Here is a 16,305-nt window from a genome sequence, read left to right as displayed (position 1 = left end):
TACTATAAGTCAAGCCTTTATTCCTTAAAGCCATCTGGGATCAATTATTGCAGTACATTGCTGTGAATTTCACACAAAGAGTAGTAGTCTGCTTGTAATTTCTCTGCGCATGAGCTCATAAAGGATGGACCAAAAGTCAGCGGACAGATGTTCTGTGGTCAGATGAGCTTACATCTGCATCAGCGTGCTTTCGGCAGGAACAGATGTCAGGGTTGTGGGTGCCAAAGAGAAAACACAAGCTAATTAAAAGAGCATTAATGAGTGCATAGGATGCAGCGTTGCATGTTGCATGAGTGACATGCGAGTGTTGAAAAGTATCATTGGTGTAAAGGGGGTTATTGGATTTTCATGTATTTATTTTTTTTAGAGTACATGCGCTTCTACAATGGTTATTTTCAGCAGAACAAAATCTGTACAACTTACAACACAATAGTGCATTAGCTCGACTGGCTAGAAAATGTATCCCGCATCATGAGGAGCAGAATCAGACACCCCGACCACACACTGCTGAGTAGTTGAAAGCTTGCTTTATGCAAATGAAATGGACACAGGTTCTCCTTGCAAAACTGCAACAGTTAGTACTCTCAGTTCCCAAACTGTCGCTGGGGAAATGTGATGAAATACAGTGGTAAACACTCTTGATCTGACAGTTTCTAACAACACATTTAGGATACGTTTGTATATTTTAGACATAATATAGTTGGTTGGAGAAATTGAATGTATTTTATCGGACATTTGTCTGTTTCTAAAACGAAAGCTACAGGAGAAATTACTTATGCAAATTTACATTTTGTTGCGCTTTAGAAAACTTTTCAGCGTCTTGCCTTTAAGATTATATTCCCCTAAATCAAGTTTTGGAAATTATGCATCTGGCCGATATCAATTTAAATCTGTTTCTGTTTGGCAGTATTTAGATGTTAAAATAAAACACTACTTTCAAATCTGCTCAATTAATCTGTGACTTACTTTAACCATACTGAGAATGAATTCTGGTCAGATCAACTATGCCCCTTCCCGTTACAAATCAACTTTAAAATGGGATTTAAAAAAAAGGCAAATCATGAACACATCCATTCCTGCTTCATTTATTTATTTAGAGCATATTAATGCAGGTGCAGACTCAGGCTAGAGAACTGCTGCCAGCTCGCAGCTGGGCTGGTGCTCCCATTACCAGACGTAGTAAGCTCTCCTGCTTGCCGCAGGTATTCAATTTGGAGAGCAGTGGGTCTTAATTTCATGCCCCGCATGTGTCAGGTAGCAGTGAGTTGGAGGGAAATTTTGGCCAAATTGAGCCAAATGTCTTCACTGGCAAAAATTTAGTATGTTAAGAGCTGAACAATCTAAATGGGTCGTGCCTTAGACAATCAGATTTAAGCCGGATTGCATACAGTGTCTGTTTTTACCCACTCAAGACTTCACTTTGCTGTTTTATTTGTCTTGTATACACTAATTAATACTAAATGTAATTCCACTTTTTCTGTTTCATTTTAGCAAAAAATACTACTTCCAGTCAATAATTAAAAGGTGTCAGTATCGATAGAGTGTAAATATACAGGTGGATATTGACCTACTCACCTGTATATTTACAAGGATTGAAAGTCGGCTGTTCTTACAAGAGACGAAGTTAGGAATCGGCTGGGGACCAGAATTGGCTGATTCCCAGCTTGATCAGCCCTGTCCAGCGACCAGTCAATCAGAACCTGAAGAAATCTGATCTTTTTTTTTTTACAGGTGAATCCTTCATATCTAAGAAAAACCAGGTCAGACTGACAACCAGACTCTTCAGCATTGATGCTGATACTAAGGGGCGAAGTTAGATCATTTCAAAATAAATGAAGTCAGAGAAAGTACAAAAATGCATGAAGCAGTTTGACAGAAAACTATGTTTTCCAACAAGTGTAGGAATGTCCTGTGACAGAGCGAGACTTTCAGCTGATCACGTTAAGACTAAACAGAGTTCTCTCATTCTGGGCTTGCAGCCTCTGTCTATTACAGAACCTGCTGGATTTGGAGATGCTGGTTTCCTTTTGGAAAACTCAGAGTTAAGGTACTGATGTTAATTCTCAGGAGAATACAGAGAGAGAGAGAATGCTGTGCTAGCAGCTTGAGCCATGTTAATCAGTAATATAGGATGTTAAATATATTACGAAGTGCAAAATCTATGATAATTTTTTTCATTTTGAAATAATCGTAAAACACTTAGAGCAAGTGCTTTTAAAAAATACAGTCTTTCCTCCGCTACTATAATGATAATTGTGAACACTGACAAGCAGAATAGTTTGGAAAAAGATTTTTTGTAGAAAAAAAGCAGTTTTTTTGTCTTCTTATCATAGTTCTTAAGGAGGAATCAGAATCAGCTAAAACAGGACATCAAAGCTTTTCAAAAACCAGGAATTGTCAAGAGAAATCTTATCACTCTCTGTTATAATTATTATAATATTTTTTGTTAGCCGAAAACCTTTTGTTTTCTTATATTGATATTGCCTAACAGTCTTAAATGTTTGTCTTAAATATGATCAAAAATAATTTTTCTTAGCATTGGTATGGAGTCGGAAATGTTTATATCATGACAACCTTAAAGCCATGTGTGAGAGGCAGTGATAGTTTCTAAAACAGGCTTAATGTGTACACAGACAAAACACTGTTTCACTAAATACTGTTAAAAACAAAAAGTGACAAAGCTATGCTTTTCCGTCAAATGCACGAACAGATCTTGCTGTGATAATGCCAGCTGTAAATCAACATGTGCAGTCTGCAGGGAGGGGAAAACTCACTTAAACTGTTGGTGTTCCCTGGAGCTGCGGATCTTGGAGGAGAACCTCTCAGCCAGTTTCTCCAAGCTGCGAGAGTATTCCAGTTCGATCTCGGCTTTGCGTCGGAAGAACTCCTGCAGGTCCTGCAGCAGCTGGATGCGAGACTCTGACTGCTGCTCCAAGCATTTGAACTGCTCCACAAGCTGGTTACGGATCTCTGTCGGTTATAAAACAACAACAACAACAGAGAAATTACATTATTAAACAATTTAAACAGATAATTAGCGCAATTGCTACAGTCATCGTTAAAGAGGGAATTAGTTTCCTAAGTATAATGTAGATGACATTAAGAAGAAAAGTGAAAGACAGTTATACAATCAAACATATGCAAGTTGAAACGATCACTAAGTAGATAAAGTTTATCAATTACAGTCAGATTTCACACACACACACACACACATATATATATATATATATATATATATATATGTGTGTGTGTGTATGTGTGTGTGTGTGTGTGTGTGTATGTATGAAGAGCCACTAGTTAATTAGCTGATCCTGTTCCCCTGTGTCTCCTTATTTTGCCCATAGCTGGCACTTGTTTTCTCCATTATTTAAGTCTTCAATTTTCCTTTGTTTGTCACTGGGTTCTTTTGCTTGCCTCCTGCCTCCATGCCTGGTATTCTTGCAGACTGTAAGTTGCTCTTTATTAATTAAAAGCCTTCACGCTTCCCATGCTGCTACCAAGCCTGTGTCTGCAGGTTGGTCCAGAATTACAAACCTTGAAACACATTCCACAACCTGGAAGCAGCAGCTTTGTCTGCTTAGATATGTTAAAGATGAAGAAATATTTACAGTAATTGAAACAACAAACTGTGCAAAGTTCTAATACTGAGAAATATAAGACTTTGACGCATATTTCAAGAGTTCGTTTTGGTCTCCAGTATGAAAGACATGAATGTTTAAAAGAGTCTGCATGACGTAAAAAAAAAAGAATTGGGCTCCTTGCCAAGCCCGTCGGATGACCAGCAACAATAACTTCTCATAAATGTCCCCACTCGGGATTTACAGCGAGATCAGACCGATCTAATGAGAAGGTAATGCACTCCCACACTCGAAAAACACAAGTCACATTTCTCCTTAAGAGGACCCTGACACTACCAGGAAGAGTGAGGATCCTTCATGCCTGTGGCAGCCGTGAGCAGAACCTGATTCCGCTTTTTAGTGCTGTCCTCAGCAGCAAGACGCCTCAACTCATGAGCACAGACAGACCTATCCCACAGAGCAAAAAAAAAAGAAAAAAAAGAAAAAAAGAGAACGATGAAGGGGATCTACCAGAGAAAGAACGATGGGTTACTTCAAAGAAGGAAGGAAGCCTTGCAGGACTAATACGAGAAATGTCTCCTAATCTGATCTGAGCTTCTGCGATAAATGCAAAAATTCAAAGATGCATGCATTTCTCTTCTTTTAAATCTCCCTTTTATTGCTCAATTCACGAGGCACCAGATTCACGCAGAGATTTATTTTTTTTACATTTCCCACCTATTTTTTTTTTTTTTTGCAAAAATACTTTGTTCCTTAAACTTGTTGTTACGTTAACATCACCAATACAAACTTGAACTTTATAATGAGAGTCACAGCGTGTTACGACACCCTTCTGTTGCAACACGAGTCACTGCAAGTAATAACCTCTGAAAGAACAAGAACAGGGCGATTTTTGGCAGGCGGGAGCTGCTAGCTGAACGATAAAACCACACAGACTGTGTTGTCATGCTGTTGAGGGTGCAATTTGGTCAGAGCCAAGCCCTCATCACAGACCAGGCTCTGGGATGAGGAATCTGTGCTGTTGTGCAACAGCAGCCTCTGTGATGTCGTGCCGCCTGGCCTCGGCCCTAAACGCTGTGCTTCACTCTGTGGTTAACCATTGTTCCTGTCCTCCTCTTTATCCAGGGGCCTCCTTTTCTCCCCACCATCTCAAAGAGCTGAAAGCTCAGTTTATTGTGGAAGCTCGGAACCAGACACCACTTTGCTACTCCGGTCCTTTTAGGACTTGTGGTGCCAGACGTGCCGTTGTGTTCCCTGTCTTTTTTTTGTTCTTTTGGCAAGCATGGAGGACTGCCTGAAGAAAATGTGACACTGACGCGCATGAGTGACAGGATTTACTTCTGAAAAAAAAAATCATTCTTTCTGAAAAGGCAAATCTAAACCACAAGCTGCAGCCTCACTTTTAAAAGATGCAATTCAAGAAAGAAATAGGTCACACACACACACACACATACACACCAGAAGTGTGCCTGGCCCTCTTAGAGACCATGAGCAATTGGAGAATTATTCCCCAGCTATTCCCTGCCCTCTGACAAGCCTCATTCCCTGCAGTTTATTCAAAGAGAGCGAGCCCTCTGGGCTGTTGCTCAGTCTTTGAAGAGGAGAAAGGTTGTGAGTGTGTGTCTGTGGTCAAATTGATTATGCATGTTTGTTTTATTGAACACCATCAAAGCAGGTTCTGTCATTCTTGTTGCCCATTCACAGAAGAAAGACTTTCTTCAATGGTTCTGGTAAAGAAAATGAACGAGTAGAGTAGACTCAACAAGGCTGATGTGAATACAGCTGTCAAAATAACATTTATTGTACGGGAGGTGTGGTATTATTGTATCTATAAGATGTCTGTATATCTGCCTTAGGCGACGTCCTTCTATTTTTACCAAGGGCTGTCTTGATAAGGTTGGTTATATAAGTTTGATATTAGACTGGACTACTATAGTCAAAAAATGTAACTTAGAGATGCACCAATAAATCGTGTGCACTTGATACAGTCGACCCAAACCAAAGTTAACTTTTGATCAATGCAGAACTGAGCTTGTAGTCCTCTGTAAATATACAATTTTAGTGTCTAACAAGAAATGGACATTTTCACTTTCGAATGGCCCCAAATTTTGCCCCAACCCAACGGTCACACTCGTACTCTCTTCTGCAACGTGGATGGGAAATTGCCATCAGAAATAAAGTTAAGCTACACAGCACTGTTCTCCGTGACTGCGAGAATGTGCACAGACACATGTTGTTTATTGTAGCCAACAACAAAACATTTGTCTTTTCCAGCAACTATTGTACATCGCATAAAACCAGCTGACCAAATGTGCTCTTCTTCAAAAAATGAAGCTGCCAGAGCTATGCTGAGCCTGCTGGGTCACACCGATTGTGATGTAATAATCGGGAGGTTTATGAAACGGCTTGTTGTCCAGACACCAACAAAACATTTTCTTATTGCAAAAAATAAATAAATAAATAAATAAAAAACATCTGCATGCTTTTGTCTTTTCTTTTTTTTGAGCTTGGACTGTACCTAGAAGCAATAGAGACCCAAATGGAAATACAAAAACATGCAAAAAGTAAATTTTTCATAGTAGGTCCCCTTTAATAGCCTCGTGAGACCATCCTGATCTCGCGAGCTTTCAAGGTTTCACTCGCAGATCAGTCTGACTACTCTCCGTTAAAGAAAATTTGGAGCCGTTCACCAAACGAACGTCCAATCAGCGTTGGCTTTGAGGCGGGTTGAGGTGTGACGCAACGAGAAGCGTGACAGTTCAGTCTAAAGAACATGGCGGCTTCAGCCGATGAAACTAGCGTTAGCGTGGCTATCGAGCAAGTTTTATCAGAATTACAGAGTATTTCTTTGCTGAGCTAACGAGCCTTTACCTGCAGCAGCAAGAGTAGCTTGGCTTGTGGTTGTGTTTTCGTCGTCGCTCTGTTACGAGCGACCACAAATTTGATTGGTTTATTTGGCCCGTCTATCACCAACATAGGCCAATCAGCTAACCAGTATTTTCGCCCCTTCCCAAAATTACTTCAACGGAAGGTTTCCAGATGGATATGCGAAGCAAATCTATCTGGCGGCGTCAGGTTACCCCTTTAATAGTTTATAATGAAATTTGGACAACCATTGTTTCATGAACTCATTATTTCCTTTATGGATTAACAAAATATTTTTGAATTTCAATTTGAATTTGAATTAAGAGACGTTTGAATGACCAAAACTGTCATACCGGCAGATTTATTTTTCAATACAAAGCTATACAAAATCGGTCAGCAATTAACCACACGCTCTGATTTATGTATCACTTCTTAATATAACTTGGTTGTTTGCAGCAGCTCATGTAACATTTAAAATTTAAAAACAGAGCTTCTGATTATACTATTGAATAAGTGACAGAAAAATCCACAGACCTCCAGTTTGGAATGAGATTATCTGGGCAATCAACCAAAAACATGATTCCTCAAACTCAACATGAGTAAGTTGAGCCTTTTAATGTTACTGCTTTGTTAGTTCGTGTCATCTCCAAGCAGCGATGCAGCCATCTGCTCTGTTTTTGTGTGGGTTTCTTTTCTTTAATAGAAAAAGGGACGGATGTGACAAGAGGCTGACTGAGGGTGGAGGGAGAAGAGTATCTGAAACATGATTAACAGTCTAGCTGGCTCACACAAATGAGGGATGCATGTCTGTTTGGATAAATTTGCCTTATACAACCTTTGTAACAACCTAATTAGAATTAGCCAGCACATACGACAGAGACAGACTCTGATGATTCATTTTTGCTTGAGTAGTCGAGCGTGATTTGGATCTTTTTTGAGACAAAAGTACCTTTCTGTGTTATAAAACAACTGTTTTACATTTTATCTTGTTCTAATACTACTCAATATTCAAGTATTATTGTTACGTTGATTAAGGTCTGCAGCATCTTAATTTATATGTTTACAGTTTTAATGTATTGGTGATACTACTTTGTATTTATCATAGAAGACAGTATGATAAGTTTGCAAACAACACTGCAGAATAACAAAAAGTGCTTCTAACATTTTGTACAACAGACCATCTAATGTCATCTGCTTTTCCAAGATTAGTTTGCGGTGGACCTCAAGAGAACACCCCCCACACTGCCTCCCCTCAACATCCTCAACAATATGGATGATAGGAACCACCTATAAAATGGTCCTCACACATTAACACTGCGGCATCTCAAGAAGTACTGCAAGGAACATTATGGGGGCTTACCATCCCTCCATGCACGGACCTGCACAGGTCCATGATCAGAAAATGCACAGACCCCACACCTCCTGCACACAAACCTGTTTAGACTCTTACCTTTAGGTAACAGAGCATTATTTACTAAAACCAAACACCACAGAGACAGTTTCGTCCTTCAGGCCATCACCATGCTTATTTACACCAATCCAGGCCTCTTTTGTTAAAATGTACATAGTCATATTTACAAGAAAAATATTTCTATTTACCTTTTTTCTATATAGTACTTTAAATGTCTTCCTCGAGAACAAAGTAGAACTAAAGTCAAATTCCATGTTGTATGAAGCAAGTTGTTGATTAAAAGTTGGCTCACATGCCCAAAATACCTAAACTTACTGCTTTTGATGTAGAAAAGCAGCAGATGTATTCCATGGTGCCGCATGGATGAAGGAACTGACCCTGGAAACAAAGGGAATAATAGCATGACCTCAAAACTAGAGAAGCTGGCCATCATGTCAGTCATTCACGCTCTACTGCAAGACCCTCCAGTGCTGACTGAAGATCATAGACGACAATTGATGCCATCTGTAAAAAGATCAGATTGATTTCTACCAATAAGACTTGGGATTCTGTCAGAACCTCTCAAACGGGATCATTGAGAAGAATCGGTTGCCCCGACAGAGACCAACATCCACTGGGAATAAACTCGCCTTTGTGCCGAGAATGAGGAGACAGCTCATGCTTTCACAATATGGATGGAACAGCCTGCATAAGTGTCCCCTGCAACCCATACGCCCTCAGATCCACACCCAAAATTGCAAATAGGAGATGATTTTATGGTATAGATGAGCTTTTGCATGGAAACTGAATCGGTATTTCCCATTATAAAGGGCCTCTGAATAGACATTATAGTTTCACAGTGACCAAATAGAGAGATTCAGATCTTTAATCAATCAACGTCACTTGTTTATGTCTGCCAGTACTTCACACTTTTAATGATCGTCATTCTTATGGTGGCTCTGGTGCCTACACCTGCTCCACAAAGGGATGCCTTTATGTACATGGAAAGCACAGTCAACATATGGATCTTCATAATACAGGAACAGGAAAACCTATAAAACAGTAGTAGGATGTCAGAGAGGTGTGAATTTTGACCCTTGATAAGCAAAATTCTGCAGGGGAAACTGTGCTTTTCTGATGGAATTTCAAGCAAGTTCAGTAATTTACAAGGTTTACATTTCACAAAGCTCCTGTGAAAGTTCTGAAGAAACAGTCCTAACATAATTAAAGCTTGTGAGCAGCCATGTGAGATGGGCTGCAACAGCTAAAACTGATGCCAGACCCACATCTCCAAATGTTTGGTGTTCAGGCTTTCAAATGTGTGTTGAGCATTTTTCTTCGCAGTCTTTGTGCAGCACAGTCATCTGGTTGAGAGCATCTGCATCTGAGACTTCCTCTTGCCGATCCGCCTGACTTCCTGTTGGCTCCCCAGCAACAGAATGGCAACAAAATTATTAGCAGATGCAGTGCTTCAGCGCTTTTCAAGTTTTTTACTAGAGCTGCCTCGAGAGCAGCGTCGGCAGAAGTAGTTAGCACTCTGACTTATTGAAGGTCACAGGTTCAGGTCCCAGCACCTTTCTGCTGTGATTGTTGGGCCCTCAATCACAGCCATTAATCATGAGGAGGAACACGTTCTGACTGACCTTGACTTCCTAACAAGCCCAAATAAACCAAACAACAATTTCCCACAAGGGTTCAGTTAATCTAAAATAAAGTTAATTAAATGTGGATCAAATGCAGATTTGTGGGCCTCTGTAAATATTAATTTTACTGTCTTATCCGGCTTAGATTAGCAAAGTCGCTTTCCAGCTGCCTTATGCGAGTATTCATACAGTTTATTAAATGTTTTCACATTTTGTTGCATTACATCCACAAGCTTAAATGCTGGGATTGGAATTTTATGAGACAGATCAACACAAAGTGGACCACCACGCCTTCAATTGCTTTTCACAAATAATATATGTACAATCTGATGTTCATTTAAATGTACCACCTTTCATTTCCATTAACCATATGGTTTGTGTATATCAGCTTTGAACATCTAAAGACCAAAATCTTTGCCATTTTTTTCTTCTTTGCAAATAAGCTAAAGCTTAGTCAGATTGGATAGTCAGTCTCATAATAGCCTTTTATCTGTGTTTAGGTCTGGATTTTGATTGTCCTGGTCTAACACATGTGGTTTGATTTAAACATTCTCCATTGTAGCTCAGACTGTAAGTTTAGTATTGTTGTCTAGATTGTTGTCTCATTTTCAAACATTTTGCAACCTCTAAGTGTCTTCCACCATTGCCCTGTTTAGTTCTGATGGCTGTCTTTTAACAACAACTCTAATCCTGCCACTTAATAAAAACCAGATGTGTGGAGTACACAACTAAATATGGTCCTCTAAACAGATTATCCTATCTGAGCTGTGAATCTCTACAGCTCCTCCAGAATTATTACCATGGTCCTCTTGACCGTCACTCTAATGCGCTCCTCATCAGTGCAGATGGACAGCTCAGGGACATGAGTGGAGGGATTAACTAAACATGACCAATAACTAAGAATGAAACCAAAGCATGAGTGATAATATAACTCCAACTGCAAGGCTCCGTGACATTTATAACCTAAGAGGCTTTGATGGATGCTTTATGTCTACTCTGTTAAAATCCATTAAACTTTTTTCTCAGCGGCTTAAGTTGCTTTCTAAAGTGCAACTCCCCCTGATGTAAAAGCATAACCTCAGCCTCAAAGTAATTTTGAAAAATGGCACCAAAGTGGGCCATGCCAAGAAACCCTGAGGGTCAGGGTTTTTGTGTGGGGATGAGCGGGGGGGTGGGGCTTAAACAGAGGCGGGGGGGGCTGGTCAGGACGAGGGAAAGTAATATGTCGAAACATGAGTATCCAAGGTGACAAAGCCCCCCCCCCCCCCCAACAAGTTCACATGAAAGTGTAAAAAATGAAAGTGTAAAAAATGACACAGTAACATTAATAGCATCCTTATCGTCCAGTTTATAGTTTAAAAAAAGTTGATTATGGGGTAAGTTACACTTTAAAGAGACCATGCTGCATTTCTTTCAGAGCAATACGTCTTGTGTTTTACTGATGAATTGAACATTATTTTTGAAAATAAATAAGCATAATGGTGAAAGCATCTTTAGCTTGCAGATAATTGCAGTTGGGAGCAGGAGTCAAAGAGCCTCCTCCATGTCACCATGTTACAAGAGAAGCTCACAAAAAAAACAACTACGAGCCAAATTTCCCCGACCTAATCCCCAACTCCAGCTCTGCAGCATTTCGATTCTACGCCTCAGAGCCAAATTTGTGTGAAAAGGAGACACACAGAGGAAAGCAGCCCTCATCCGGACCTCTATTCACTCTGTCTGCCCCTTATATTTAGTCTCAGAGTACAAGTCCCAGTTGCTTAACAAATCCCCCTGCTTCTCTGTTCAGCTTTAATCCTCTACTGATTAGTGCAATTTTGGATTCGTGGGGCCATGCAGCTGATGGAGGTTCTTCGCCTGTCTCCATCTAACCCGGTCCCTGTTTAGCCCAGGCTGCTGCAGCACGTGTGCTCAGAGATAAGAGAACTTTAGCTGAGCCCAATCAATAGCTGGGTAGAGATGAACCGGTGGAGCATCTTAGAGCAAGATGTCAGCTGTCAGTTTCTGTGTTGGTCCTCCTGATTATCAGCTGCTTTATTGGATTTTCCAGTGGATGTTCTGTCTGCTAAACTAAAAATCAATCCGGACTGAGAGAAAAAAAAAAAACGACAGATTGACGTGTGCATTATTTTGAGTAGCCCCAAGCTTTCCCCTCTTTGCTTCTCTTTGTATTGAAACTATATAGTAGCAAGGCAAATGGCATTAACTGCAACAATAATCAAAAACTACACTTGCATAACAACCAGACAGCTCATTTATCACTGTAAAACCACATTGAAGAAATCAATCAATTGATGATGACAAAATAAGTCCTGTTGTTGTAAAATTAAAAAAAAATAATAATAATTTCATCACTATATGGGATAAACCGGCATGAGTTAAAGAATCCCACCCAGCTTCAATCATTTACTGCTATCCAGCTATGCAGAACCAGGTTGTGAGGTGTCTCCATGGCAACATGGGCGTAAACCAGTCTCAGGGGAGAAGCTCTGGGAGGAAGGGGTTAAATCTGGAGGACTTGGATAGGTGGCACGCTGAGTGCGGTATCGTGTGGGGTGCGTGCCGGACAAAGAAGGATGATGCCGATTTAGGTGTATCAGAACGCAGCAGCATAAGATTACAACAATAAGACAGATTTTTCTCCTATGCAGCATTAATTATGAGGAATTAAAGCAAAATACCCAGTTGCATACAGTAGAATAGAGACAGCAAACGTTTTAAGGATTTAAGTACATCTTTTTATCAGTGTGAGCCTCAGAAACAACACCTGAAGTTGAAACAAGGAGAAAAAAAGACAAAGGGGAGACAACTGTAACAACCATGCCTTGTCACGTCTTTGTAATGTCAGTTATCAGGTTTTTGTTTAGCTGGAGAGCGAGAACTTTAGCGAAGCCCAAACACACACACACACACACACACACACACACACACACACACACACACACACACACACACACACATGTACGCTGAATTAGTTAACAGGCAAAACTAAGTAGAGAAATGTTGGTCTTAACTCAAATTCAAAATGGGTTTAGCATTAAAAAAATGCAATCAATACCAAAGGTAAAGCAACATAATTCATTATTTCTTAAAAACTAAACAGTGAAACGCCACAGTTTTGCTCTTCTGAGATAATGCCACCTTTGATCCTGTTTCTATACTCAGCGGTGTACAAGAGGGACTGGAGAGCTCCAAATAGGTAGTCTGTTTAATTATCTAAAGTCTTCTGTGGGACATGCTAAGATAAAGTTAATCTAGCATTTCTGCAGCTTAAAATATTACCACTTAACTAATTGCTTCGTCAGATAGTGCGCTTTGAGAGACTTTCTACCTTTTTTGGCAGGGCCACCTTGTTTCATCTGTTGCTATGGTCACAGTGGATAAATGTTCTCTTAGAAGTTTTGAATTCGATCAAATCAGTCGTGTTGTCAAGGGCAGTTTTATTATCTTAGCAGTAGAAGGAACTAAAACTGCTTTTACTCTCAGAGCCGACATGCAGAATTGCATGTTAACATGCCACTGGCACAATTGGAAAAACTGTTCTAAGAAACAATTTCCAATGCAATCGTCTGTTGCTTTATCTTTTCACAACCTTGGGAATCTGGCAGCATGTGATGATGTAACATCTCTATTAAAAACCACTGAATACACTCAGTACAATAATTATCTGCCTCAATGACCTTCAATTTTTAAACGACTACTTTTCTGCCCCTGCTGTGCTAATGGCAGTTTGCATGTAACCAGCAACTGTAGGTGAAGATTTGGTTTAGTTGAACTTAGCTGTTAGCATCTCCCCTTGATACAAAATATAATGTTGAACAAATTAGTAGACTTCTAAAACTTCTACTCAGTGTTCTCAACACGAATTTTCCTGTGGAAACGTCTCAAGCACAGATATGTTTCTTTAGTAATTCAGAGCCTCAGAGAGCAACTTCCATTATAGTAGTCGCTAATCTCCCATTCTGAAGCAACATCAGAAGCTGTTGCTTTTCTAACTTTCTGCAGCAGCCGGCTGTGCTGCATTGCAAACGTTAGCTTGTACGTGAACAAAAACACATGAAGACTCATATTAAAATGAACTTTTGACTGAATCTGCTCTTTTAAGGGTTTTCAATTACATATTTTTGGCAGTGGACCCTGGAAATCGTGTTTTACTTTTAGATAGGGCTGGGCAATACTGCTTAAAAATAGAATCTCAGATTTCATTATACCAAATCCGATCAATGGACTTATTCCCCTCCTTTTCATTTCACAAAAATAAATTTTGTAAAAAGAAAGTTTTTAAAAACTGGCTTTTATTTCAAATATTTCATCTGGGAGTTGACCTGAATTCAAAGTGCAACTAAATACAAGCTGTGAAACATACTTGTAAAATTGTAAACAATGAAAATATATCCAAATGTTTGTGACTAGTGGTATTAAACAAGGAGCTAAGAACAGTAACTTCAAACTAACTTAAAAAAAAGTTGAGGAATAAATTCAATTATCTCATCTTATGGAAAGAAACGTTTCCTCTTTACAATATTTTGACAACATATTTTCCAAAACATATATTCAGGATTTCATGCTATTCCCTTCATGGAAGCCCACTGAGTGCAAAACAAATTCCAGATTTTCCTAAAATTAAATCTTAATAAGTTGTAAATTCAAATGAATCGATTAAATAGGTTTATCGCCCAGCCCTACTTTTACATTTAACTGCTGCCTTTTACACAGTGAGCCATAACATTCTTATCTTCAGACCGGAGCAGTGGGTGGGCATCACTAACTCAGCCTTCCAGTGGTTTTGGTCCTACCTCTCAAACAGGAGCTTCTGTGTTATGATGGAGAATTTTACCTCTACTTAGGCATTTAGTATTTAGCCATTGTGTGCCTTTTCATTTATATGGTGATGACAGCCAAGTCTATTTCCCTTTAAAACATGATTTTCTGTTCAGCTTCCTTATTTGTCTCTTTGACATCTGGGGATGGATGCACTGAATTTCCTTAGTTCTGGAGAACAAAAAGACAGAGCTTATGCTTTTTAAATCCACCAACCCCATCAATGTCCCCTCCTTCGATTTCTCCTCTTTGGCCCCTTATGAAAAACTCATCATCACTAATTTAGGTGTAAAAAGACACCCCGGTCTAAAACTTGACACATGTAAATACTGTGGTTAAGTCCTCTATCTTTCAGCTGAGGTGGATGTCAAAAATTAAGCCCTTCCTGTCTAGACGCTACCTTGACACTGTGGCCTATGCTTTTATTACCTCATGGCTGGACTATTTTTTGGACCCAAATGACATGCTTTGGGTTTTTGTACTTTTCATTCACTCTCACTCCATGGCCCACCCTTCCATGTCACCTTTCCTGCCTCCACTCAGCACTTAATCAGCTCCATCTGCCTTTGCCACTAATTATCCCCCAAGTTATTCCATGTGGTTTGCTCTCTACATATACCTGCTTCAGTCAAGGGCCAAGGCCGTAACGTCTCGCCTTGTCTCACCACCTGCAATGTGTTGTTCGCCAGCGTCTTCTCGTTGCTTTGCCTGTTTGATTCCTTGGACCTGTTCTCACCCTGCCCTTGCTAGTTTGTTAACTACTGCTTGTGCGCACCGCCTAGTAGAGGTCTCTCCTGGGATTTATGTGTTTCGCGCTGCCCACGCTGGGAAATCATCGGCGGCTTCTAGTCAAGTCTGTTACGGCCTGCACATTCTGGTCAAGCTTGATTCTGTCAGAAACACCCATCTGCACAAACTGTTCAAGTCAGTCTTTGCCCATATCATCTGGTCTCCTACCCAGTCCTGACTGCACCACCATATTTGGCACCTATTTAAAATAAACTTTTTAACACTACTCCTCTGTTGGTTTGAATATCAGGTTCGCTACATACCAGCATTGCGTATATTTTTTTTTTCATCACTTTGTTCAACTGTTATGTTGTTGTCAAAGTACTTTAGAAATAAAGTGGTATGGTATTAACAGTGTTGCCTTTAAAAAACGTTGATGCATTTAGCAGATGCTGGTGTAAAGGAACTGTTGCTGCCTTTTGAGTAAAACATGAAGCTGACTGTGTGGTATTATTGACTTTTGGGGTTTGCCTCCTCACTTCCTGTGTTAACCACTCACATTGCACAAAAAAGTAATTTGGACAATCTTTTAATGTTAGGCTACTGTAGCTCTGTGATGTGTTAATTCAATAGGTAATGATTCTATGTTTAAAAGACTCAAAGTTTCAGCTTCTCAAGAAAAAGTGCATCTGTTTACCTTTTAAGATACACTCTTTAAGTAATATTTTTCTTATCACTCACGTCCTTATCACACGAGATGTAGAAGACGAGCTAACCGCAGTTTCACAATTTTATTTTTCGGTTTTAGTATGAATTTGCTGTTGTAAAACAGAAAGATAGAAGCAGTTATCATCAGTGTTGATGGTGCAAATTTAAAACCTAATACAATTTCTCATGTGCAGTGGTGGCAATAAAAGAGAAACACAGACAAGGCAATTTAGTTTTTTACAGATCCATTATAGGTTTGAACAAAAACAAAAGTAAAACTGTAATTCATCTTTAAATTCCCAGTACACTGCAGTCCATTACTGGACAGGGGCTAAAAGTAACACTTTTAGTCGGTTAAAATTGGTTCCAAACGAATCAGACGACTAAAATGAGAAGTGAACACTTGCACTGGCTGGCACAGAAATAACCCAGATAACGAAGACGTTTGTCTGATTAAAAAGAGCCTTTGTCAACTTCATTAATGCCAACACATGAATTGAGGAACTATTCAAACGCTGTTAAATGATAAACAACACTTGACAGATCTGCTGTGTCATAAAAGGCTGATTAT

At 39.6% G+C, this 16,305-nt stretch overlaps 1 protein-coding gene across 2 annotated transcripts in view; it reads right to left on the bottom strand.

Annotated features, from left to right (window-relative positions):
* Positions 1-16,305, bottom strand: part of srgap3 (SLIT-ROBO Rho GTPase activating protein 3) — an 89,670-nt gene that overhangs the window by 59,754 nt on the left and 13,611 nt on the right. For both annotated transcript variants that reach the window (XM_036124757.1, XM_036124758.1), the window contains exon 2: positions 2,775-2,970. In XM_036124757.1, the coding sequence (XP_035980650.1) occupies positions 2,775-2,970 (196 nt within the window). The remainder of the gene's footprint in view (positions 1-2,774; positions 2,971-16,305) is intronic.

The sequence above is a fragment of the Fundulus heteroclitus genome, chromosome 20 (genome assembly GCF_011125445.2).
Source record: "Fundulus heteroclitus isolate FHET01 chromosome 20, MU-UCD_Fhet_4.1, whole genome shotgun sequence".
Classification (NCBI taxonomy): Eukaryota; Metazoa; Chordata; class Actinopteri; order Cyprinodontiformes; family Fundulidae; genus Fundulus; species Fundulus heteroclitus.
Note: the sequence above shows the minus strand (reverse complement) of the source record. Positions and strands in the feature narration are given on the sequence as shown.